We start from the raw sequence: 24,379 nt of genomic DNA, 5'->3' as shown, positions 1-24,379 counted from the left end.
TGTGGCGCAACCTCTGGCCCCTGCTGGTCCCTACCTCTTCCAGCCATCCATGCCAGCGTCGGGTGGGGGTTCCCAGGAGGCGAGAAAATGCTGCAGGGTTGGGGGGAGGCACGGAGGAGCCCACCCTCGCCAGTGCTCCGCGGGAGCGCAGAGAGCCCTGAGCAGGGGCGGGGTGGGGAGGGCAGGTGTTTGCGCCCTCATCTGCCCATCTTCTCCCTATTCTCTCCCTGCCCCGTGTGGGTCACGAGGACTGGAGGACCGAGGAGGCAGCTAAGGTCAGGGATAGTAAGGTCACGGTGCCCACTCCAGGGGGGTGGTCAAAGGGATGGGTGTGGGCAGGGGCCCTGCACCCCCTGCAGAGAAGCCCCCACCCCCACCCCTTACAAGTGTGGGCTCTAAAGAAGAGGACCCTGGGGACCAGCTCAGGATGGCCTGGGCTTTAGGAAGCTGCCTTTTGAAATCTTTAGTCCTGCCTTGCTAGCAGGTCCCTCCTGCTGTCCCTGTGTGTCCTTAGCAGCTTGAGGTTCCCAGGCAGGCCACCCACTGCTTCCTCATTGTAGCTGAGTGGCCCTTGGAGGGGTGGGAGGAGGCCTGGGTGCAGAGGGGTGTCATGCTGGGCCAGAGGCAGAAGCAGGGTGAGGAAGAGCCCTTCCTGGCCTGTCAGCAGCTGGGGGTGGGTGGCCTAGCCAGGTGTGGTGGCCCTCCTGCACTGCTCCCTTTGGCTTGGTCCCTGAGCAAGGGAACAGGTATGGCAGGTCCCATGTATGGAGAGCCTGCGTGGGGCAGGCAGGGTGCACCTGTTCCTTAGCCCAGGTTTGACTGCCATCCAGAGCTGGGGGGTGGGAAGGAGAGGTCACCCTGTGTAGGACTGTGCTTGGGCAGAAAGGTGCAGGATCCTTAAAGCAGGAGCAGCCGTGGAGGCCAGGCCGGGCTCTGAGAACAGCTTCAGTTCGCTTTTCCTCCTCCATGTCCACCTGCTGCTGCTCCTTCGTAATTTCTTCTTTGGGCAGATTTCCCTTCCTCCAGCAACGTCTCTGCTTCTTGAATTTCCAACTCAGGAAATTGGAAGTCTCCAATCTCAGGCAGTGCCTCTTAGGGATGGAGCTGCCCTTCTTCCGTGGGGTCTCCCCAGTCCCCAGCATCCTTACCTGTGGTTGCCACAGGGTCCCATGCAGGCATTTTACACAAACCTCCCAAGGCCACGTCTGAGTTCTGCTGGCCAGGGAGAGGCATTGAACTGGTCACTGGCAGGACCAGTTTGGACCAGTGTCAGGAGCACAGGAGGGGCTGGGGTGGGCAGGGCCTGGAAGTGGCCTTCGGTTGGGGCCACTGCTTGTCACCTCCAGCAGCAGTTCCAAGGGGAAGCATCCCCTAGAGTTCCCAGCTGCTCTTGAGGGGCGGAGTCTTGATTTTGATCGACATGCAGCTTGGGTCTCTAAAGCCTTGTTCAAATGGCTGAGTATGAGGAAAGAAAACTTAAAAATGGGGAGAATGGAAGCTCAAAGATTTGCCCTAATGCCACTCAGAAAGAGACCAGAGAAGCCTCAGGTGCATGGCGTGGGGTGGGATTGGAAAGGCCTACTGTTGGGCTGACCTGGTGTCTGGCATCCTGCCTTGAAGTAGATGTCCCCTCATCTTGGAACTGGGCTGAGGGACCTGCCCCCAGTTTCTGAGCCTTCCCAAGCCTCACCTGCCAACCAGGCACAGTCCCTGTTAGCAGGATGGTGCCAGGGTTCCTTGTGCTCTTTGTATTGGGCTCAGCTTGTGTCCGTTGTCCCAACTGGACACTTCCCACAAGGTCCTCTGAGCACACCACTCTTGAGTCCTATTCTGCCGTGCACAGGGAGCGCCCTGCCCTGGGCTAGGCTGATGAAAGCATCCTACCACAGAGAGAGGAGAGGGACCTTGATCCTGTGTACGGATTTTGTTCCTGTGCTTGAGTCCAAGGTACATTTCAGTGGCTGAAAGGAACATGCTAATGTGAGCAGCATGGGCAGTGGGGACAGTGGCCAGCAGAATGAATTGGGGTTTTCAGAGAGCAAGGAGGGCAGGAACAGGGTCAAGCCTGTGCCAAGGACAGGTAGACCTTGGGGGACTTCTCCACTGCTCTGGCTTGGATTCTCAGTGAGAGAAGAAGGAAAGGTGAGGAGTGGATGGAATGCAATGTGGCCTGCCTGCTGTCCCCCTACCAAATGCTGCCGGGACTCTGTCCTCATGGGAGAAGAACGCCTCGGGTGCTTCCTCTCTACGTCTGCAGAGAGCCTGTGTCCCCTGTGGGGGCAGAGAGCCTAGTGTCCTCAGGGCAGCCTCACAGCCCGCTCTTGCCCCACTGCCTACTATTGGGATGAAAACAGGGAAATAACTGGGGTTAAGTGTCAGTTTACCAGGACTGCCGTACAAAGTGCCACAGCTCGGTATCTTAAAACAACAGGAATCTGTACTTTCATGGTCCGGAGGCCAGAAGTCTGAGATCAAGATATGGACAGGGTGGTGCTCCTGGCCTGCTCAGGGCAGCCTCTTTCAGCTCCTGGTGGCCCCAGGTGTCCTTGGCTTGTGACTGTGTCACTGTAGTCTCTGCCTGTCTTCACGTGGCCTCCTCCATGTCTTCTCCCTTTATAAGATTTGTCATGGGATTCAGGCCCCCCCCCATAATCGAGGATGATCTCATTTTAGAATCTAACTTAATCACATCTGCAAAGACCCTTTTCCAAATATGTTCACGTTCATGGGTTCCAGGCAAACGACACCATTTAATCTATTATGGATTAGAAGGAGCCAGAGCCATCAGAGAAATTCAAGTGGCCTAAGTTTAGGGCTTAATTAAAGGCCCAGAAGTTGATGACATCAAGCTGTCCTTTCAGCAAGTGGAGAGCAGCACAGTGGCCAGTCTATGCTGCCCATGCAACCATGGATGCTGCGCATACCCCTGTAGTCTGGGCAGCCTAGAGCATTTCCTGAGGGTGGCAGTGGGTGCTTCCAAGGCACTAGCAGCCCTGTGGAGCAGGTGGTCAGTCCCAACAGTGTGTCCAGGTGGCTAGCTAGCAGCTTCTCTTCACTTAGTCTCTGGAGCAGCCCACGCTAGGCACCAGGCACCCCCACCCCAGACCGTCACCCATGGCCTCTGAGCTGGAGGGTCATAGGGCAGGTGTAGCCTCACTGGGTCATCATGGTGGGGAGGAGGTAGTGGGTATTGGACATTAAGTTACTGGGTCCCAGTGTCTCTGAGAATCTGACTTGGGGTCTTAGCTCAAAACCCGTTTACTACATTGCCAAGATCGGAAGGCAAGAGCACAGGGCCCCATCCCCACTAGAAGATGCTGTCAGCGGGGCTCAGTTTGGGCCTGCAGAAATCAGCTTCATTCTTTGACTCTTCTAGCCCATTAGTGCAGAAGCAGACCCAGACATCTGAGCGGGGACAGTGGGGCTTCAAAGCCAAGCCTGTTCCGGGGGCTCAAACCCCCTGCAGGAAGAGGGGGGCTCTAGCCTGGAAACCTGGATTTCAACACCTGCTCTAACTCCTGCCTGTTGAGTGACATTAGCAAAAGTATCTAAGGGCAGAGGTTGAGGGTCCCACTGAATCCCTGGACTTTGCTGCCCTGGACAGGAAAAGAAGCCACAGAGCAATGGAGACCTCATGTGGGTAAGTCACCCTTGGCTCTCCTAGACTTGTGACGAGGTCCCAGGGGGCTTGCTTGTACTAAGAACCTGCTTTCCAGCCTCTAACCTCTAAGAATCCCCCAAGCTGCAAGGGTCTTCAGAGACGCACATTGGCTGCGGGATTCTCTTGAGTAAGTGGTTAAAACACCTGGACTTTTTAGAAAATCTTTACATTTTTTTCTTAGAATGCCTAGGATAGAAATAGCCTTCTTCTCCAGGGCTTCATTCAGAAGTTACCGGATGAATGTCACGCTGCCCTTTTTTGCCTTAACATTTTTCAAAGTGACAAGCATTTGCAAGCAGCGCCTAAGAGCCAGTGCTGAGAAGTGCGCCTCCCTGGGCCCAGGGCGGGCCTTGCTCACTTCCCCCAGTGATGTGCCCCATGGGAAGGCTTCTAGGAGGACGTCCCTTCATGCCCTCCTCGCCACCACTCTGCTTGCCTCCCATCTAGTTGGGATTCTCCCTCATTCTGGCCTCAGCTGGTTCTGGTTCTGAGCCAGAATGTATCACAATCCTAGAGATGGAGGCGTTGTTTTGGTATTTTGCCCACTTGTCCTTTTTTTTTTTTTTTTGAGACAGAGCCTCAAGCTGTCACCCTGGGTAGAGTGATGTAGCATCACAGCTCACAGCAACCTCCAACTTCTGGGCTTAAGCGATTCTCTTAACCTTCGCCTCCCAAGTAGCTGGGAGTACAGGCGCCCGCCACAATGCCTGGCTGTTTTTTGTTGTAGTTGTCATTGTTGTTCGGCAGGCCCAGGCTGGATTTGAACTTGCCAGCTCCGGTGTATGTGGTTGGCGCCTTAGCCGCTTGAGCTACAGGCACCGAGCCTGTCCACTTGTCCTTTTATATTCTTCGAGAAGGAGCAGAATTAGTTTCTTGCTTTTCTGACTCTCTTATTTAGGGACTGGGTTTCTGTTATTCTTCTTTGGCTGTCATGGAGAAAAGCAAAAGCTTACTGGTCCCATTGCCCATCTCTTTTTCCCTCCCTACTCTGGCCCCCTGGACCACATCTGTGCACATGTAAGTGGGTGTGCATGTGTGTGAGCACAGTGAGCAGGCGTGCATGGGCTTATGTGTGTGTGTGTCAGCATGCATGTGTGTGAGCACAGTGAGCAGGCGTACATGGGCTTACATCTGTGTGTGTGTGTCAGTATACGTGTGTGAGCACAGTGAGCAAGTGTGCATGGGTTTACTTCTGTGTGTGTCAGCACGAGTGTGTCAGCACAGTGAGCAGGCGTACGTGGGCTTACATCTGTGTGTGTCAGTATGCATGTGTGTGAGCACAGTGAGCAAGCGTGCATGGGCTTTCTTCTGTGTGTGTGTGTGTCAGCATGCGTGTGTCTGAGCACAGGTGAGCAGGCGTACATGGGCTTACATCTGTGTGTGTGTCAGTATGCATGTGTGTGAGCACAGGTGAGCAGGTGTGCATGGGCTTACATCTGTGTGTGTGTGTCAGCATGCATGTAAGCACAGTTGAGCAGGTGGGCATGGGCCTGCATCTGCATGTGTGAGTGTGAGCCCTGGCGAGCAAGTGTGCACATGTGTCAGGTGTTGCTCAGTGTTGTGAGTGGCCGAGGAAAGGTGGCACTATCCTGTTCATCTGTAGTCTGGCCTCACATGGGGCCTCTGTTCTGCCACTGAGATAAGCCTGCAGCCAGCAGCCCACCCCCCTACCCTCCCACCTGCCACCCTCAGCCTCCCATCCTGTTTCCTCATCTGTGATGACCTCCAACCACCTGAAAGTGTGGTTGTCCTTGGGTAGTTAAACTGAGGAAGCCAGAGCAGTGGACACAGGTTTGGCCCACCCCAGAGCCCAGTTGCTGTGCGTGGAAGCAAGGTCCAAGGCGGGGAGCTCTAGCTGACCAGACTCAGAACTACAGCATCCAGGAGAGGGTGCCACCAGTGGCAGAGACCGAGGAGCTGGGGTAAAGCCATGTTTGTGTGGGGTGGACACAGCTGCAGCCATGCTGAGGAGCCCAGGCTGGGTCAGGAATGCTGCCTCTGCACTCTCTGTACCCTGTCCCCGGCCATCTGGTTGTCCAGCGCTTCTGTTTCAGCCATGAGCTCTCTTGTAGCTTTGTAGTGTGCCAAGCACCACAGACTCCAACCAGTGCATGGGCCTGCTTGGGACCGGGGCCTGGAAATGCAGTCGGGGTGTCCTTGTGCTATGAGCAGGACGGGACTGAAGTGATGAGGCCCAGGTGTGGCGCTGAGACAAGGGTGCACAGTCGGGAAGGTGGGAGACTGGGGGGGTGGGGGGGGTTACACAGGACCATTCCCATAGAAGTGCCCTGTGAAGGTCAGAGGACACAGGGGGTGACTGTGCTGAGCTGCAGGGCTGTCTGGTAACAGATGGGGATGATGGGCAGGATGAGAGCAAGTGACACTCTTCCTTCCCCACCCATACTCTAGTTTCCTGTGGAAGTGGCTACAGCAGGAATTCCTTCAATCAGGGACACCTGTAGCACTTCAGTCCCCTGGGATACCTGAGCCAGAGTGGTTTGACTGGGGTGGAAGACTCCACCAGAACATTCCAGAGTGTCCCCCTTCTGCAGTTCTGAGTCACTCTGCCTCAGTGGCGGAGGGCGGACCAGGGAGCTGCTGCAATCACAGTGTCTGCTGTGTCTGCCTCACTGGTTGATGAGGCAGCAACTTAGCAGGCATGTGGCCCCGAGAGCACATGCCACCCACCCGAGGCAGCCATCCCTGCATGTGGCACTCTGAGTCTGGGAGGAAGATGCCAGTGCCTGTGGGTGGCAGGGAGAAGGGAGTCAGGAGGGAGTGCCAGTCCTGTGACTACAGTGAAAGGCCCCATAGTGGGGGCGGGGAGGGAGCTGGAGCCAGCTCCCAGCTGGGCTCTGCCTGGGATTGCTCTGACCACACCTGGTATCATCTGAAAGGCTTACGATGAACAGGAGGTGGCCTTGACAGGCAAACTATGACCCCGCAATGAGTCCTGCCCATTTACATAGTTACCATTGAGTCAGGAATCTTCGCAACTGCTGGGGGTGGTGAGCAGGAGCTTTCCTACCAGACTCTGGTCTGTCCCATGGGAGGGTTTGCTGGTGCAGCCAGGTGCAGCCTACAGCCAGGTGCTCTGACCAGGGCCAGCATTCGTCAGAGGCACGTGGGGAACAGGGAGCCTCAAACCCTGAGAATCCCACCCAGGAAAGGAGTGCTGTAGCAAGGCCAGGAAGGCTAAAAGGTCTTGGAGGCTAAAAGAAGGTTCAGCTGAGTTGAGGAGAGGGAAGCTGACAGGGAAGTTTCAGGGCTTTGGGGGGTTCAGAGAGTGGCCAGTGGCTCTGCAGCTCCAGCGTCAAACGCACAGGACAGTGGAGATAAGGCTGGTGGGACATCGGGTGGGACATCTGGTGGGGGCAGCAGCAGACTCTCCATGGCTGGGTTTGTGGGCAGAATGGTAGCACAAGGCCAGCTGAGACCATTGCAGGAATGGGATTGGCTATAGAGATGGGACACTGGGGAGAATTCTAGAGGGACTGTGTGCCGCCATGTACAGTAACTGTAGAAATTGGCAGGGTGGATGTACTTTGTGTGTCTCTATTTCCTTGATGTCAGCGCTTGCAGGATGGCTGAGTGGAAGCCAGTAGGTAGGGGTGGGGCAAGACGCCATCACCCCCATCATGTAGTATCCCCCAAACAGGTGCCGTGGACAGACACCGCTCAAGAGCGTGGGTAAAGCATGAGACTGTGGGGAGCCAGAATGTCTGTTATGTTTGCTCTTACTGTAATCCAATGCAAGTGTGAATTACTCAGTTACTTTTTCTTTTCTTTTCTTTTTTGAGTTGGGTTGAGTGCTGCGGCGTCACAGCTCACAGCAACCTCAAACTCTCGGGCTCAAGCGATTCTCTTGCTTCAGCCTCCTGAGTAGCTAGGACTACAGGGGGCCGCCACAGTGCCTGGCTATTTTTTTAGAGACAGGGTCTTGCTTTGGCTCAGGCTGGTCTTGCTCTCCTGACCTCAGGCAATCCATCCACCTTGGCCTCCCAGTATGACTCACTTTCAGACACTGGCCTGCAGCAGACCAGTGAGTCCTCCTCACCTTCCTGCTGCTCCGATCTCCCCTTCGCCCGCCATCCTGAGACAACAAGATACGTAGTCAGATGAGACCCCTCTAGACAGCAGCATGACAGTGGGAGAGAGATCACCGTAATAGCCTCAGCCACACTCCAGGGTTACACGGGGTGACTGAAGGTCACTTGAAGAATCCCTTTGCCACAGGAGCCCCGTAGGCCATTATACAAGACATAGTATAAAACAATGTGGTTCTCTCCCAAGAGGATACACAGCATCTGTCACTGAAGTGGCCTGCAGTGGAGGTGGTCCTGAAGGTCAGCAGGGGCTCAGGGCACCCTGTCTGGTCCTGTTGGAGTCTGTCCAGGGGCAGGCCCTTGGTCTGCCCAGCGTGATGGGCAGAGGTGAGCATGAAGAGACACCAGCTGCTTCTCATGGTGAGGGCATCAGACAGGGCCCGGCCTGGAGCAGAAACTGGAGCAGTTGCATTAACCTTGTGTAGTAGACGGTTGTTAAGCCAGGTACTGGGAGAAAGGAGAAGACGGGAAAGGAACACGTGTAGTCCCAGCACTTGGGGAGGCCGAGGCAGGAGGATCACAGCAGCCAAGAATGTAAGACCATCTGAGCAAAAGAGTGCTACTGTGTCTTTACATAGAAAATTAAAGAATTAGCCAGACATAGTGGTGGCACTTCTAATGCCAGCTACTTAGGAGGATGAGGCGGGAGGACTGTTTGAACCCAGGAGTTGGAGGCCGCAGTGAGCTATGATTGTGCCCCTGTGCTCCAGCCTGGTGATAGAGCCAGACCCCATCCAAAAAAAAAAAAAAAAAGGTGGCAGAGAGAGCACAAAGATACCATGAGGGAGGCCCCTGTCAGCCCAGCCTTAAGCATCCGACACTTTGGAATAAAGGAGGAGGTGGGTCACAGGGAGGGGGGTGCTGATGAGGAATTCTGCCAGTGGAAGGAACTGTCCCTGCCCCAGGGAAGAATAGCCTGGGGGGAGAGGAGTGCTGCCAGGCAGAGCCGCATCCCTCCCTCCTGGCAGTCCAGGGATGTGATTTTCAGAGTCACAGTTTGCAGTCTTGGCCGCAGCGTGACAGGGCCAGGCACAGAAGGATGAGTTTAGCTGAAGGACGAGTTCAGCCCCTTTCTCTGGGGTCCCAGCCTGCCAGCAGCGTCTTTCCTTCCGAGTGTGGCTTTCTGCTACACTTGCAGTTTGTAGGTGCACTCAGAAACGTTTAACCATCATGTGATGCTGATTAATAGGCTGGTTTTGATGCTGGTGTTTGAAATGGAGAAGCCAGCCCAGGGGCTTAGCTCTCACTCTCACTTAGAAGCAGAAAATAGCGAGTTGGTTCTCAAATACATTTGCTAGCCCCAAAGGATTAATTAGCTACGCTCCCAGAAGCAATGGAGCCTATTTTGGCAGGATTGGCAGGATTTGTGTTACTGCTGTTTAAAATCCTTCAGAGTTGATTAGAATTTTAAGGGATTCCAACACTGCAAGCTGTCTGAATGGGTGGCCACAGAGGCAAGTGAATTTAGAAAGACTGCTAATTTCTGTTTCATTATTTTAGTGACAATACTGGCTTAATAGTGCTCGCCCAGGAAGACCCTGGGAACATAGACCATAAGTGTACAGCTCAGTGAGTGAGCACACGGCGAACCCCACCTGAAGACAGCCCTCTCCAGAGGCAGCTGCTCCCCCACCTGCTGGCACTGAGACACTGCCTTGTTTGAATATTAAGTTGAGAAGTGGTTGGTTGTTCAGGTAGAGAGAGAAAACAGAACAAGCCGAGGACACCTGGCCACTGCCCTGGAGTGCAGCCCCACTCCCCTTGGTTCCCCTCCCTCTGCTCTGCTCCCCTCCTCTGAGCTCTCAAGCAGGGTGAAGTGGGAAGGATGGCCCTGTCCCTTTCCCTCAGCTTGGGGGCCGGAAGCCCACAGCAAAGATGGCCTCCTAGCCATTGTTCAGTGTCTGGACAGACATGCTGTGCTAGTTTCATTGTGTACTTTTCTTTGGTGAGATTTCCGGAATGATCTATGAAGTGCTTCTTTATTGAGTGCCAGCAGGCTGGGCAGTGGCCTCCATGTCCCAATCCTTAGGGCTGGTTGGTATCCCTTGCCAGACACACGTGACCCCGAAAGTGCAAATGTTGAGCCAGACGTGGGAGAGCCTCCTGGTCCCCACACTGTCTACCCCAGCCCATGCCTAGGGGACCCCGCTCCAGCCCCTTGGGTCGCACTCCTCCTCTAGGCAGCTGCTGGTGGTTGCTGGGGTTGTTGGGACCACAGACCTGGCTGCCTCAACTGGGCCTTCTCTGGGGGTTGTTGGGACCACAGACCTGGCTGCCTCTACTGGGTCTTCTCTGGGGGTTGCTGGACCGCAGACCTAGCTGACCTCTACTGGGCCTTCTCTGGGGGTTGCTGGACCGCAGACCTAGCTGACCTCTACTGGGCCTTCGCTGGGGGTTGCTGGGACCGCAGACCTGGCTGGCCTCTACTGGGCCTTCTCTGGGGGTTGCTGGGACCGCAGACCTGCCTGACCTCTACTGGGCCTTCTCTGGGGGTTGCTGGGACCGCAGACCTGGCTGGCCTCTACTGGGCCTTCTCTGGGGGTTGCTGGGACCGCAGACCTGGCTGGCCTCTACTGGGCCTTCTCTGGGGGTTGCTGGGACCGCAGACCTGGCTGGCCTCTACTGGGCCTTCTCTGGGGGTTGCTGGGGTTGCCGGGACTGTAGACCTGGCTGGCCTCTATTGTACCTTCTCCGTCTTGCAGGTGCTGGGGTTTGAGATCGACGCAGTGAACTCTGTCCAGTTTTCCAACCACACAGGTAAGGTGCTGGCCTCAGCTGTCCACGTAAAACCAAGGTGACATTCCCTATGGCACCACAGAGCACAAGGTACAGGGTCTGGGTGTGTTCGTCACAGAGTATGGGCTGCTGTGGGGCTGTGTACCTCAGGGTAGGTGCGGGAACTGCTGGGGGCATCCGTTTCTTTCTCTGTGAAACTGGATGTCAGTCCTAGCACCTGCCTGAGGAGAGTTCAGCAGTAAATTGCATAAGATGCTTGGAGACAGCTCTGTCACTTCCATTGTCCGCTATAGGGAGTGCCTGTCCACCCCCATCCACGAGGTGATGCCTCGGCCATGAGGACAGTGCCATGTGGTAGTTCTGCTGGTCTCAGTTTTTTCTATTAGCTGCAGCCACGGGGCCTGCGTGCATGTCTGGGGTCCTTCATGCGTGTCTGGGGTCCTGCGATTGTGTCTAGGGTCCTTCGTGTGTGTCTGGGGACCTGTGTGCTTGTCTGTGGGGTCCTGTTCCATGTCTCTGGGGGCTGTGTGCATGTCTGTGGGGGCTGAGCGCTATCCCAGGGCCTGTGGGTGTCTGTGGCTCATGGGGGTAAGCATTGCTGCCCTCAGAAGCCCCTGAGTTGTCTGGAATGAGTGCTGTGCTCCCAACCCCAATGCCCGGGCAGCCTGAGGTTGAAGGAGTCTCTGCTTTGTGGTCCCCACACTGCCTCAGTGGCAGGAGAACAATGCTGCTAGTTCTTTGAAATCTCCCCCACATCGTCTCTGCTGAAATTACACGGAGTTCCGGGTGGAACCCCAGGAACCCAGAGTGTCTTGGAAGCACTCACCCATCCCCTCCCTTTCACCCCTAGCAGAGCACCAGCAGGATCTGAGGGGGCTTCCGCCTCGGCCCTGGTTCTCAGGAGGGACTCTGTAATTCTCTTGGATGAGATTTTTCTTGGGGAGGAGGTTTATTGTAAATAATAAATTGAGAGGAAAGAATTACTTGCCTGATTCCGATGACAAGTCTCCAGTTCCCACCAAAGCTCCTTTCTTCTTGCTGTGTGTGCTCCGTGCTCTGAAATTTGGAGAAGTCCCAAGAAGCTTCGGTCCTCCTGGAGCCTCCTTGAGTCCCACGTGTTCCTCCTGGCTGCCCTGACCACCTACCCCCTCTTTATTTATTTTTACGTAAATGAGCCTCACAGAGTTGGGCACTGAATGAAGGATTCAGTTTATTTCTTTAGGTTATGGGGTCCTGTGATCAGCCGCCCTCCACACCTGGCTCCAGGATAGGGGAAGGGAGGCCCCTGGGGCTTGTGTGTGGTTGACTGTCCTATGGGTGCCCATGGAAGCTTCTCAGTAGGTGGTGGGCTGACCACCCTGAGGCATCAAAGACAGAAGCGAGTATCTGGCTTGTCCCAGGAGGGAGAGGATGGAGGCCAGACCCCAGGAGTTGGGGAGCCCTGAGGTGCAGAGTGAGATTAGGGAGTAGGGCTCTCCTTCCAGGGGGCCACCTTTGTGGTCTTGGGAGGGCCCCCCAGTAGCCTCCTGCAGATGCTGGACAGGCTCACCGGGTGCGGAACCCTCGGCAGCGCCATCTGTGGCTGGTTCCGGGTGCCCTGCACCTGGGTTGTGGGGTCAGCTGTCCGTGCGGTGTTATCCACAGGCATCTGGGGTGGTCCCCCAAGGCAGCCTCTGGGTCCCTTTCACCCATCCCCTCTCCTTCACTCCTGCCCTCCCTGTGCTGCTCAGAGTGAGGCTGTGTCTGAAAACTGCTCCTGCAGTGTGTGGGAGCCACGGAAGCTGGTCGTTGCACAGACTCAGCAGCCCCCACATGGCCCCTCCGCACCCCCAGGCCAAGAGCAGAGCACACCCTCAGTGGCAGTGTCTGGGCTCCACACGGGTCAGGGCAGAGTCCTGGGCTCCCCACCAGGAAGGATTTGATTCTTTACTGGAGAGCTAGAGGCGCTTTGTCAGGCACTGTACTCACCCCCAGGATGCGATTGTTTAGGGCTATTTCAGGGCAAGAAGGACTCGCCACCCACATGACATGTAGGTCACTCGGTTCTCCTCTGCGCCCTGGTCCTGGGCTGTGGGTCTCAGGCTGCCTAGGGAGGCCCTGTGGCATGTTCCTTCTGCCACTCAGGTTCCACCCAGGACGTGGCTCATGCCACAGGAGACTGACATTCAAGTTCAACCACACGCACATACCCTGGCCCACAGTGGCCCCAGGGCATCTGTGCTGTGTCCTCTTTCTGGCTGTTCTAGGCCTTGCTGCCAGCATCTAGCTACACATTCTTTTTTTTTTTTTTTTTTCCAATTCAGAATTTCCAAACATGTTCTTCTGGAGACAGGTTTTCGCTTCTCTCCAGGACACATCTAGGAGTTGGAGGGGTTCTAATCCCACAGCAAGGGCCTGTGATGACAGGAGGGTGGTGGTAACCCCAGGGAGCTCATCAGAGACTCATTTCCACAGGTGCTTCTTGGGGCTGGTCACGTGGCCTCCTGCATAGCTGTGCTGGAATTTCAGGCTCCCAGAGGGGCAGCGAGTGCTCTGCCTGGATCAGACTGGGTGCATGGAGACACCCAGGTCTCCAGGTGCCGGCAGAGGGAGCCTTGTGAGGAACCCCTCTCCCCGGCTGCTGTCCTGGCGCCTGCACTCCCCATTCCCACTGGCCATGCCACACTTGTCGAGCCACCCCCACCCGCAGAGCAGCTGGGCTGAGAGAGCCCATGTGCTTCAGTGGCTCCCTTGGGATTTCTGGGGATTTCTGGGGATTTCCAGCCCCAGATTCCAGGCCCTAAAGGCATCAGGAAGGCAGCTGGATGTGGCCCCTGAAATGTGGCATGGGGGAGCAGGTGGCCATCTGCTGGGCTCAATGGTCCTCATGGTGGAGGGATGGCTGGTGTGGACACAGGGAGCCTCAGCGTCTGCAGGGGCTGGGGACAGATATCTAGTGAGGGACACTCATGAGTGGCCAGACCTGGCCTGGACTCCCTGGTGGGCTGGGGTGTGATGGGGGCAGTAGGTCCCTGGGACTGCTGGGGGAGCCGTTCACTTGGCCTCTGTTTTTACATCTGTAAATTGAATAAGTTGGACAGAGGATCCAAGTGTCCCTCTTCCCTGTTCCAGAAGGTTCTCATGGGCTCTGGGGCTATATCGAGTCTTGGAGGCAGGGCCAGGGGATGTGGGACCAAGCCCCCTATTTAGTGACGAAGCTGGGGGGCCTGAGACTTAGGGGCTGAATTGTGACCCCCTAGATTCATGTGGCATCAGCACCCAGTGCCTTGGAATGTGACTAGGGAAGAGGCCACTAGCCGGGCCTGTTCTGGAATGGCTGGTGGCCTGGCCAGGAGGACGTCCAGAAAGCCACAGGGCAGGACAGAGGGTTCCTGACCCTGCCTCTTGCCTGCATGTTTGAGGGCTGGGGCCGCCCCAGGCCTTCCTGGAGCAGGAACCACCCAGGGCAGGGTGACCAGCAGTCACCAGCTCCCCCCAGCAGCCCTGGGCCTGATCCTCCCTGCCCCAGGGTGCTACTAACCTGAGACAGAGGAACCCTCAGGCAGGTGTCCTTGTGGACCTGGGTGGACCTGTGCCCCTCCATTGCCCCCAGGAGCCCCATCTAGCCTTGCTTCTGACAGAAGTTTGGGCACCAAACAGGAGTTTGGGGCATTTGCTGAAGGTAAAGCCAAAGGGTCCTTCCCAGAGGGAGCTAACCTATGGGCACACCTGTCCCTGGGGACAGGAGCTGTGGAGCCTCACCCAGCCAAAGTGCTCAGGGAATCAGCAGGCCAAGGTATTGTGTCCTAGACTGCCATGACCTACCCTGGCGCCTGGTGCTTGGACTATGTTGTTCTGGGGATAGTAGTCCAGAGGGTTGTGCCGTGCGCCAAGGAGGGCATTCGTGAGTGAGGGGCCAGGAGGTCCTTGATGAAGGCGTTCTTCATGGGTGAAATGTGGGGGATCTGCAGCCACCCTGCTCTCCTGTTAGCACTAGGCGTGAGAGTGTGGTCAGGGGCCCTCTCGCAGGAGGAGGAAGCTGACGTGTCTGCCTGTTTGGTATGGACCCTCACCCTGGTTACCAGGGGGCCAAGGCTGGGGGTGTGCCCAGTGGGGGCCTGTGCCTTACTGACAGTGCCCTCTTGCTCAGGATCTGATGTGAGATGTGCTTTCCTGGTGACTGAGTGACCTGGGAGAGCGGTGTTGGGGAGAAGGTGACCCGCAGCTTGGCCTGGACAGCAGGAAACTCACGCAGCAGAGGCCGTGATGGGGTGTGCGCAGACACTCCTGCAAAGGGTGTGGGAAGCGATACAGCTGTGTGCTGGGCACTTCCTGCCCACATGCCGTCAGTAAAGAGGACCCAGGTCCCTCAGCATTGGCAGGCCTGGGCAGTGGCGCACTTGTTGCTGGGTTCATTCTGGCAGGAATGGTCAGCAGAAGGCAGGGAACTGCTGGTGACAGTGATAGGGCCCCTGGCAGTGGGCAAGGGGGTATCCTTTCAGGGGCTTAGAGGTACCTGTGGGTGGGTAGTGGGGACCTGCCGTGGTGCCGTGCTCAGGGGAGCCCATTGGTGTCCTGGGGAGAGTTTAGTCAGGGACGAGATGGGCCGTCCCGGCTCACAGCTCCCACACGCAGCATGGTCTGCTCTGCCTTCAGGCTATGCACACTGGAAGGGGCAGGTGCTGAAAGCTGATGAGCTCCACGAGCTGTACGAAGGTCTGAGGCTGAACAGCGTGAACAAGTATGACTACGTGCTCACAGGTGAGGCCGGGCTGGTGGGGACTGCAGGCTCATCCCTGGCACCTGCTTCCTTCAGGAGGGATTTGGCATGTCCTAGGGACCCTTGGCCATGCTGTCATCTGCTGGGCTGATCACTGCCCTGGCTGTGCCAGGTTACCACTTCTGAGGCCACATTAGGGGTCTGGTGCCTGGGGTAGGGCCCAGGTAGGGTGTTGGCAATGCTGCCTGAGGGAGGAGGGGTCCCAGGTGAAACGCTTCTGCAGGTGACACACTAGTGCATTGGTATCCTTTGTCAACTTTGTGGTTAAAAAATTCCAACAATTTATATTTTTACACCTGGCTCAAAGTGGTATATGTTAATTACTGAAAATGGGAAATAGGCTGGGTGTGGTGGCTCACAGCTATAACCCCAGCACTTTGGGAGGCCAAGACAGGAGGATCACCTGAGGCTGGGAGTTTAAGACCAGCCTGGATAATATTGAGACCCTCATCTCTACTAAAAAAAAAGAAAGAAAAGAAAATGGAAAATGTAGAAAAAGGAAACAGTTACTCATGCACCTATCACTCATGGGTCCATTCCATTAAAACTTAGCGTTTCTTTGAGACATACTGGGCTGCCGCCCCATGACTGCAGACTCAGGTCCTCCGCTCCTCCGTGCTCCACACATCAGCCATCTGCTGCTGCTCATTGTTCCTGTTACCACCGCGGGCTTACATGTGTGTCCCGTTTCCTGAGAGTAACCTGGTTTCCTGCCCCCAGGTTACACGAGGGACAAGTCATTCCTGGCCATGGTGGTGGACATCGTGCGAGAGCTGAAGCAGCAAAACCCCAGGCTCGTGTATGGTGAGTGTGGGCCCGGGTTGGGCCTCTTGGCCCTGGGGGAAGCCTGGATTTGATGCCCCTGAGGCCAAGAGGAGGGAAGGGGCTGCTGGTCTCACTTGGGTGACGTGAAGAATAAAAATGGGAAGCCGTGCCCTTCCCCAGGCTTCCGGTGGTACCCTAATTAAGTACACAAAGTTTAAAAATAAAATGTTGAGGTATCCCTTCATACCAGCTGGGGTGGCCATAGCCAAAAATATGGATGGTGACAAGTGTTGGCAGTGATGTGGGGAAATTGGAATAGAAAAGGGTGCATCCACCATGGGAAATGGGCTGCTGGCTCCCCAGCATTTAAATGTAGCAGCTGCCACGGGACCCAACAGCTCCGTGCCAGGTGCTTGTCTGAGGTGACCGAGCACAGAGACTTGAACACATGCTTGCACACTCCCATTTGCAGCGTTTCTTACAATAGCTGAAAGTGGAAACGGCCCACGTGGCCATCGATGGATGAGGGGTAAAAAAAGAAAGGAAATTCTGACACATGACATGGACGGACCTGGAGGACCTTGTGCTCAGTGAAGGAAGCTGGACACGAAATGACAAATATTATACGATTCTATTCACAGATTATCTGGAACAGGCAAATCTGTAGAGAGAGAAACTAGTCTAGAGGTTGCTGGGGGCTAGGACAGGGGAGTTAGAGTTTAATGGGGACAAGTTTCAGTTTGAGGTGATGACAAGATCCGGGAGATGGTTGAACAGCACTGTGGACATGTGTAATGCCCCTGCACTGTGCACCTAAAAGTGGTTAAAATGGCAAAGCTTATGTTATATATCTTTTACCACATTAGAAAAAAATTAAAAACATTGATGGTTTGTTACTCATCAGCTGCAGCTTTTGCTGATGAAGTGCCCTTCTGCCTCTGCAGTGTGTGATCCAGTCATGGGTGACAAGTGGAACGGTGAAGGCTCCATGGTGAGTCACCTCGTGCATGTGATTTCAGAGCTGTGGCGAGTACAGCTATTTCTGTTGCAGAAATCGGGAAGAGGGGCCTACCCCTCCAAGTGTTCGACTCAGTGAGACTCCACAGCTAGGGGTATAGGTGCAGCTCTCATCAGGAAGGAGACATTTCCTATAAAGAGCCAGGTTTGGGGTGGTGCCTGTGGCTCAGTGAGTAGGGCGCCGGCCCCATATACCGAGGGTGGTGGGTTCAAACCTGGCCCTGGCCAAACTGCAACAAAAAACAGCCAGGCGTTGCAGCAGGTGCCTGTAGTCCCAGCTACTCAGAAGGCTGAGGCAAGAGAATCACCTAAGCCCAAGAGCTGGAGGTTGCTGTGAGCTGTGACGCCAGGGCACTCTACTGAGGGTGATAAAGCGAGACTCTGTTTTCAAAAAAAAAAAAGAGCCAGGTCTTTTAGGTCTTGTGGGTCATCTGTCTCTGTGGTGACAGGCCTGGCTGTTCCCTAATAAAATCTCATTATAGACACTGAAGTTTATATTCCCTGTCATTTTCATGTGTCAAAACTGTTTGTTTGTTTGACATTTTGTAGCTTTCTTTGGCTTTTTTTTGTATTGCTCAGGAGCTGTACAAAATAGGGGAGCAGCCAGAGCTGACCGGCTCTGACAGGTGGCCAGCGCGGAGGCCTGGAGGTTTAGAATGGAAGGAACTCCGAGGTTATCCTGCCTGTGGGTTTCAGTCTCAGCAGCTGAACACCCAAAGCATTTCTGTATGCACTGTCTTTGTGGTTCCATGTGCCCATCTACTCACGCTGTTAGTTCCCGGAGTGCAGCAGGCCAGGGTGGCTGCCTGTCTGCACTGCATGGAGGTCGGAGTGACAGTTGAGGCCATTTAACCAGAGGTGGCAGGCCGGCTTGCTCAGCATCTGTCCCTGTGTCCACTCTCATGCTTGCTTTCTGGATGGTTCCCTGCACACTGCCTTTTGCCATGGGACTCCCATCTTGCAGTCCTCTTGCTGTCCCTTAGTTCCCTGTGGTAGGGCTCAGTTGGCCCAGAGCAGGTGCTTGTGTTGGGATCACCAAGAGTTGAGGCCACTGTTCGGGTTGTCCATGGGTCTGTCCTCTCCATCTCAGATTGCTTTCCCTGGCGAGCCCAGCCCAGCCCAAACATGAGAGATGGTGTTAGGTTCAGGTGAACAGTAAACCTGTGTCTGAACTTCTCCATGAGGCCTCCCTACCCGAAGTCAGGCTTTAGAGACACTTTCTTTGATGTTGTGGTCATAACCTGATGGATTGAAGTCAAGGGATTGGGGTGTCCAGGTTGCACCTTGTCCATCCTCAGTGCTGACACGTGACCACCTGTGTGCTCTTAGCGCCAGACACTACCATGTATCGGTAGGGACCTCTCCTATCCATGGAGGCCCCCAGGCTCCCTGGAGCCAAGTGGGGGAAGGATTCAAAAGTCAGGCCTGGTCTGCCAGTGCCAGAGAGCAAACAATTATTGTGGGTCCTCACCATGCCCTGGGGCTTCAGGCCCTTTGTAAAGAAATCTCATAACCAAAGATAAACTATTGTTTCGAACTGTTTGTCAGACAACTTAAGGTAAAAGATGAGTAGATCAAGTGTGCATTGACCTATAGCCATGAAGAACAGGTGAGTTAGGCTCCGGGTCCAGACATGCACCAGCCGTCACCAGCATCTGCCCTCCACAGTGGTTGGGGCCACTCTTCCTACCTCCCCGCCGGTCTTTCTGGCTCTCCCTCCCTCCTCCTTCTGTGCTCCTCTGGTCCTTCTGACATTGAGTTCACAGCCCGAGACCTTCACCCTCACCTCCCAGACCCTCTGCTCACACTGAGCCCTCCATGTGGGAGCCCTCAGGGCCCCCGAGTTCCCGGCTGTGGCCCATGTGGTGCCCGTGTCTCAGCTCCACAGCTGGGCAGAGTCCCCAGCCCTGGGCTGGGTGTAGAGACCTGTTCAGCATGCTCCCTGGCTTATGTCCCTGAGTTCCGGCCACTGCTATTCTCGTCTCCTCTGTTCTCAGTACGTCCCGGAGGACCTCCTTCCAGTCTACAGAGAAAAGGTTGTGCCGGTTGCAGACATTATAACCCCCAACCAGTTTGAGGCCGAGTAAGTAATTTTAGGAGGCTAAAGCTGTCAGATCCCTTAGGGGGAGCTGCATAGAACATCCCAGAAGGTCTCCATGTCTGCCCTGGGGCTGCCTGTTTAGGCCACCAGGGCCAAGCCCTGGTCTGGCATGAGTGAAGTGGGGTGGAGTGTCCCTGAGCTGGGGAAGCCCTGCACACCTGAGCCCCTGGGGCCCAAGCCTTGCTGGAGTGGGAGCAGCAGGTGGTGTGGACGGCTCTGCTGCCCTCAGCAGTTTCCTGAGTGGCAGAGCCCTTTGGGGAAGCAAAGGGGAAGAGGTGCCCTGAGGAGCTGAGGGCTCACCCAGCCGGACATGTCTCAGAGAGCAGCTGCCCAGGCCTCTCCACAAGGTCAGGATTGTTTGGGGCCTATGTGCCCAATGCCCCTTTCAAGAGGCCTTTCTTTGGGTGTGTGAGCCCACTTACGTGGAGAATCAGATGCCAAGGGGTGAGCTGATCCACCAGCATCCCACCCACAAGTTCCAGTAGCCTGTGGTGGTCCATGATGCCCATGGTGGCCTGACATTGCCCACAGACACCAAGTGGTTCCCTGTGGGAAGAGGGGAGCAAAGCCACCATGGCTTTGGGAGTGTCACACACAACCAGAGGGGATCACCTCGTCCCTGCCTGTCTTCCAGGTTACTGAGTGGCCGGAAGATCCGCAGCCAGGAAGAAGCATTGGCGGTAAGGGTGCCTTCTGGGGCCTGGGTGGGACGAGAAGGGTCCTGGTTCTACCCTGGACACCGGCAGTGGGTGGTGGCACACCCTTGGTGTGGGTGTGCTCATAAATGTGGTGTGTGAGGGGTATACGTGGCGGGGTGACAGGGACTCATCTTTCCCCTGCACTCAGCCCTGGAGCAAAGGGCGCCTCTGCCTGAGAGGCCAGGTCCTCCTGGCTACAGGCCCGTGACCGTCCACTTACCTGCCCAATCCCTACAGGTGGGAAGATGCCTCATGACCCCAGGTCAGCACTCAAGCCCTTCCAGGGCTTCTCCCAGATGCTCAGGGTGAGCCCAAAAGGGCTGGGACCCAGGGGCTTTCTTCTCAGCTATTGGCAGGCATGGCCATGGTTTTCAGCCTCTCCGAACCTGACTCCTTAGGCCAAGCCCCACATGAGAGTGTCAGAAGCTTGTGCTGGCTGTGTCTGGTGGTGTGGGCTCAGGATGCAGGGGGACAGTGGCTGGCAGAGTAGCTCCCTGCTCTCTGGAAGCTCTGTCTCTGCTCCTGGTGTGGGTGAGCAGGCTGATGTGCCCCTGTGCACTGCAGGTGATGGACGTGCTGCACTCCATGGGCCCCAACACCGTGGTCATCACCAGCTCTGACCTGCCCTCCTCTCGGGGCAGCGACTACCTGATGGCGCTGGGCAGCCAGCGGAGGAGTAAGTGCCCACTGCCCACGTGTGGCTCCTCTGGTCCTGCCTGTTCAGATGTCCTTTGACACTTTAAGAATGTTTGGGATCAACAGAACTAAAGTTACACCTCAGTCAGGAATTCCCAAAGCTCCCTTTAGCTGTGAGACCAACCACACTGAACACAGGATCGGGAAAGCTTCTGTGACATCGGGGGCCCTGGGAGTGTTGTCAGATCACCCTGTGTCCCCCCAGCCAGCCAGTACCACTTACAGTCTCTGGGGGTTCAGATGAGATGCCCTGAACTACACAGTAACAAGGGGCCGTGCTGGAATCAGTGTGCCTGGCAGGGGCATGCACAGGTGTCTCTCGGAGCCAGGAGCAGGTCCCTGACCTCGCTGGAGGGCGCATCTGCTAGGCCATGCTGACTGTTCAAGGGAATAAATACCATCTGGGTTAATCTCTTAACAGTATAACAGAAGAGCAGGGTCACATGCCAAGAGAGTGACTGACTTGTGTTCACACCCTGGGCCCCAGAGAGCAGTCCTGTGTGTGGCCTCTTTGTTGCCCTCTCCCTATGGGCACAGGGGCCTTGCACACACTGCCATGCGTGTGAGCACACACGCACACACGCACTTCAGTGTGTCCGGGCAGTTCCTGGCTCCACACATCCTTGTTGCTCTCTCTGGGAGCTGCTTGGTGTTCCCTGGGCCATGCTGACCACATGGCCTTCTGAGGTTCCAGTTTGTCACTTTCTCTCTTGGGGTGGGGTAGGAGGGAGCACCATGCACGTGCTGAGCCATGGGGCCCCTGACCAGGATCCCTCCCTGCTGGCCCACTGGGAAGGAGCAGACACAGAGGCCAACCTCGCCTGGCTATGCAGGTGTGGGTCCTAGCGGCCTTGCCCATCTTCTCCCCCAGGGAGACCTGACGGCTCCACAGTGACTGAACGCATCCAGATGGACATTCGCAAAGTGGACGCTGTCTTTGTGGGCACCGGGGACCTCTTTGCCGCCATGCTCCTGGCGTGGACACACAAACACCCCAACAATCTAAAGGTCAGCAGCGTGCCTGCTCTCTCCACCTCCCCATGGCTGCTCCTGCTCTCCCCACCCACCCACGGCTGCTCCTGCTCTCTCCTTCCACAGCTGCTCCTGCTTTCCCCTCCCCTGGATGCTCCTGTGTCTTAGGGAAGCTGGTCTGATGGTCCAGAGGGGAGGAGAAGGACCAGGCTGAGCTGAGAGGGCCTGGCCCTGAGCACTGGCTAGGGTATGGGCTCTGGGGTCAGACCAGTCACCATCAAGTCCCCTCCCTCTCTCCTGCATTTGGGAAGCAGGGCAATCAGGGTGCTGCAGCAGGGGCTTGGGTGGGAGAACACATTCAGGGTGTGCACTGGGGGCGACTGGGTCCCGCCCTAGCTCAGATGAGGCTGCCCAGGATCCCTGGTGGTTTGGAGCCACCCCTAGGCAAGCGGCACAGGACAGTGCTTTCCTGATGTGTAAGTGCTGCAGCAACTTGAGGACCTGAGGACGTGGCCTTTGGGGATCAGGAGGGGGAGGCCAAGGTACAGGGCTGCAGATGTCTGGTGGCACCAGGCATGGCGATAACGCCTTCCTGCGGGTGGTCCCCGGCCCATCCCACTGCTCCTTGGATTTACACAGACGTGGCGCCCTGCCTGGCACTGCTGGGCTGATTTGGCGAATTGGCTGAGGGTGTCGAGGCCTTGTTCCTGTGCGACATAGTTAACAGAAGGCTCAGTAGGGACTGAGAGTCTTGTACAGACGTGTCACGTGGTCCTCTGACCTCCTGCCCTGTATGCAGAAAAGTCACCTTGTGATCTCCTTATCAGATCACTTTTCTGCAAGGCCCCACCAGTCGGCCACCAGTGTGTCTGCTCTCAGTGCCATCGCTGGCCCTGGGGCTCCCCCAGCCTGCTTCCTGTGGTGCCCTCTGTGCAGCACAGTGGTCTCAGGCAGGGGGAGGGAACACCTGCACTCCCCCGCAACACACGCAGGGCAGGGAGACTGTGAGCATCAGGTCTGGAGTCAGCTCCCCAGTGCTGTCTTTTCTGGGCTCCTCGAGGGGCTGCATTTCCCTGGGGGTAGGTGGATCTCTCCCCAACAAGTCAGGCTGAGACTCCTCTCCAGGTTTGTGAAATGGACACTCTGGGAGGCCAAGGTGGGTGGATCACTTGAGCTCACTAGTTTGAGACCAGCCTGAACAAAAGTGAGACCCCATCTCCACTAAACATGAAAAAAAAAAAAAAAAAACTGAGGCAAGAGGATTGCTGGAGCCCAAGAGTTTGAGGTTGCTATGAGCTGTGATGCCACGGCACTCTACCAAGGGTGATAAGGTGAGATTCTGTCTCAAAAAAAAAAAAGAAAAAAACGGTCAGTATGGACTGCTGCCCTTCCCCTCCCGTGGGACAAGCTCACAGCCAACCCCAAGCTCACCACAGGCTTGTATGGTCCCTTCACAGCCTCACCCCTACCTGGCCCCTCATGGGTTGGGGGTGTGTCAGGCCATCCCTCTATAGTTGGAGCCTTGGGGGGTTTATTGGGTGCAGGGCAGCAGAAACTTGCCAGCTGGTGCCCTGAGCAGGCCTTGGTGCCAATGTGCCCATGATAATGTCTTTGATTTTGCCAGCCTGGTGTTAAGAGTTGGCAGAGAGTTCTGGTGCTCCCCCAGCACTGCTGAGCCCCCAATCCCCTCCCCGTCCCCCGCCAAGCCCTTGACTTTGAGATGCTTCCAGTGATGACTTTGGCTGAATTTTGGGCAGGAGCTCTTTCCCTGTAGGTTCTGTATAATTAATTCCAGGAGCTCTCATTAGCACCTGCTACCTCCAGGCAGCAAAGGTCATGAGCTGTCACCTTGCAAGAGTTGAGGGGGCTATTTTAACACTTAGGCACTGCTTAGCACTCTTGAGGGCTCCATGTCAGGCTGTCCTGGGGCTCCATGGTGGGTTATCCCAGGGGCTCGATGGCAGGCTGTCCCATGGGCTCAGTGGTGGGCTGTCCCAGGGATCCATGGTGTGTGTGCACAGTCAGCTTTGCAGGATTTGGACCAGGCGAGCTGGCAGAGGTGACTTCCTGGTGGTTCAGAGGATGGGACAGTCTGTGTGTGCCCCAGAAGTCCCCTCCCAGCAGCAATGCACACACTGGGAGCCCCTGTGGGTCACAGAGTGTCTCCCTGTAGATGGCCTGTGAGAAGACCCTGTCAGCCATGCACCATGTTCTACAGAGGACCATTCGGTGTGCAAAAGGTACCATAAGCAGGGGCTGCCCGTGCCCTGACCGCCCACAGAGAGCTGCTCCGTGTGCCCCAGCAGCAGCCAGGAGAGAAGAGACGTCACTTGCCTATCCCGGGGAGGGAGTGGGGGTGACAGGTTTCTCCTGTGAGCTGGGAGGTGTGACTCAGGCCGGCCTTGGCCTGTGGGACTGAGGGCAGGAGTGTCTGCTTCTGAAATGGGCACTGGGGAAGCAGTTGGGAAATGGGGGCTCTGGGAGGTGAGGGAGCTCAGTGACTCCTGGGCCTGCCTTCTCAGTAATCTGTGGCTTGTTCTGCAGCCCAGGCCGGGGAAGGACTGAAGCCCAGCTCGGCCCAGCTGGAGCTGAGGATGGTCCAGAGCAAAAAGGACATCGAGGACCCAGAGCTCGTCATCCAGGCCACGGTGCTGTGAGGGTCCAGCACACACACCCGAAATGCACAAAGTGTCGATGTCTCCATTTTTGTCCATGTGAACAAATGTAACGTCTGCCTTAGAGCTATGACCGAAACTTGATATTTTTTTCATTCGTGAGTGTCCGGCATCAACTGGTCTTCATCGTGAAAATGTGCCAGTCACGCTTTGTGAAAAACAACAAAGCAGTCACAGCAATTTGTGATTTGAA

At 56.0% G+C, this 24,379-nt stretch overlaps 1 protein-coding gene and 1 long non-coding RNA gene across 2 annotated transcripts in view; one reads left to right on the top strand and one right to left on the bottom strand.

The window, feature by feature from the left end:
* Positions 1-5,858, bottom strand: part of LOC128568104 (uncharacterized) — a 10,863-nt gene extending 5,005 nt beyond the window's left edge. Inside the window, exons 1-2 of the long non-coding RNA XR_008374977.1 lie at positions 5,096-5,858; positions 1,691-4,969 (exon numbers count right to left, since the gene is read on the bottom strand). This is a non-coding gene — a long non-coding RNA (uncharacterized LOC128568104). The remainder of the gene's footprint in view (positions 1-1,690; positions 4,970-5,095) is intronic.
* The window catches only part of PDXK (pyridoxal kinase), a 24,920-nt gene extending 541 nt beyond the window's left edge, over positions 1-24,379 (top strand). Inside the window, exons 2-11 of the mRNA XM_053565776.1 lie at positions 10,470-10,524; positions 15,139-15,243; positions 15,983-16,066; positions 16,972-17,018; positions 19,042-19,127; positions 19,780-19,825; positions 20,408-20,519; positions 21,411-21,547; positions 23,685-23,751; positions 24,056-24,379. Of these exons, the coding sequence (XP_053421751.1) occupies positions 10,470-10,524; positions 15,139-15,243; positions 15,983-16,066; positions 16,972-17,018; positions 19,042-19,127; positions 19,780-19,825; positions 20,408-20,519; positions 21,411-21,547; positions 23,685-23,751; positions 24,056-24,168 (852 nt within the window). The 3' untranslated portion in view covers positions 24,169-24,379. The remainder of the gene's footprint in view (positions 1-10,469; positions 10,525-15,138; positions 15,244-15,982; positions 16,067-16,971; positions 17,019-19,041; positions 19,128-19,779; positions 19,826-20,407; positions 20,520-21,410; positions 21,548-23,684; positions 23,752-24,055) is intronic.

This window comes from Nycticebus coucang, chromosome 16, assembly GCF_027406575.1.
Source record: "Nycticebus coucang isolate mNycCou1 chromosome 16, mNycCou1.pri, whole genome shotgun sequence".
Classification (NCBI taxonomy): domain Eukaryota; kingdom Metazoa; phylum Chordata; class Mammalia; order Primates; family Lorisidae; genus Nycticebus; species Nycticebus coucang.
This window is presented reverse-complemented; position numbering and strand designations above follow the sequence as displayed.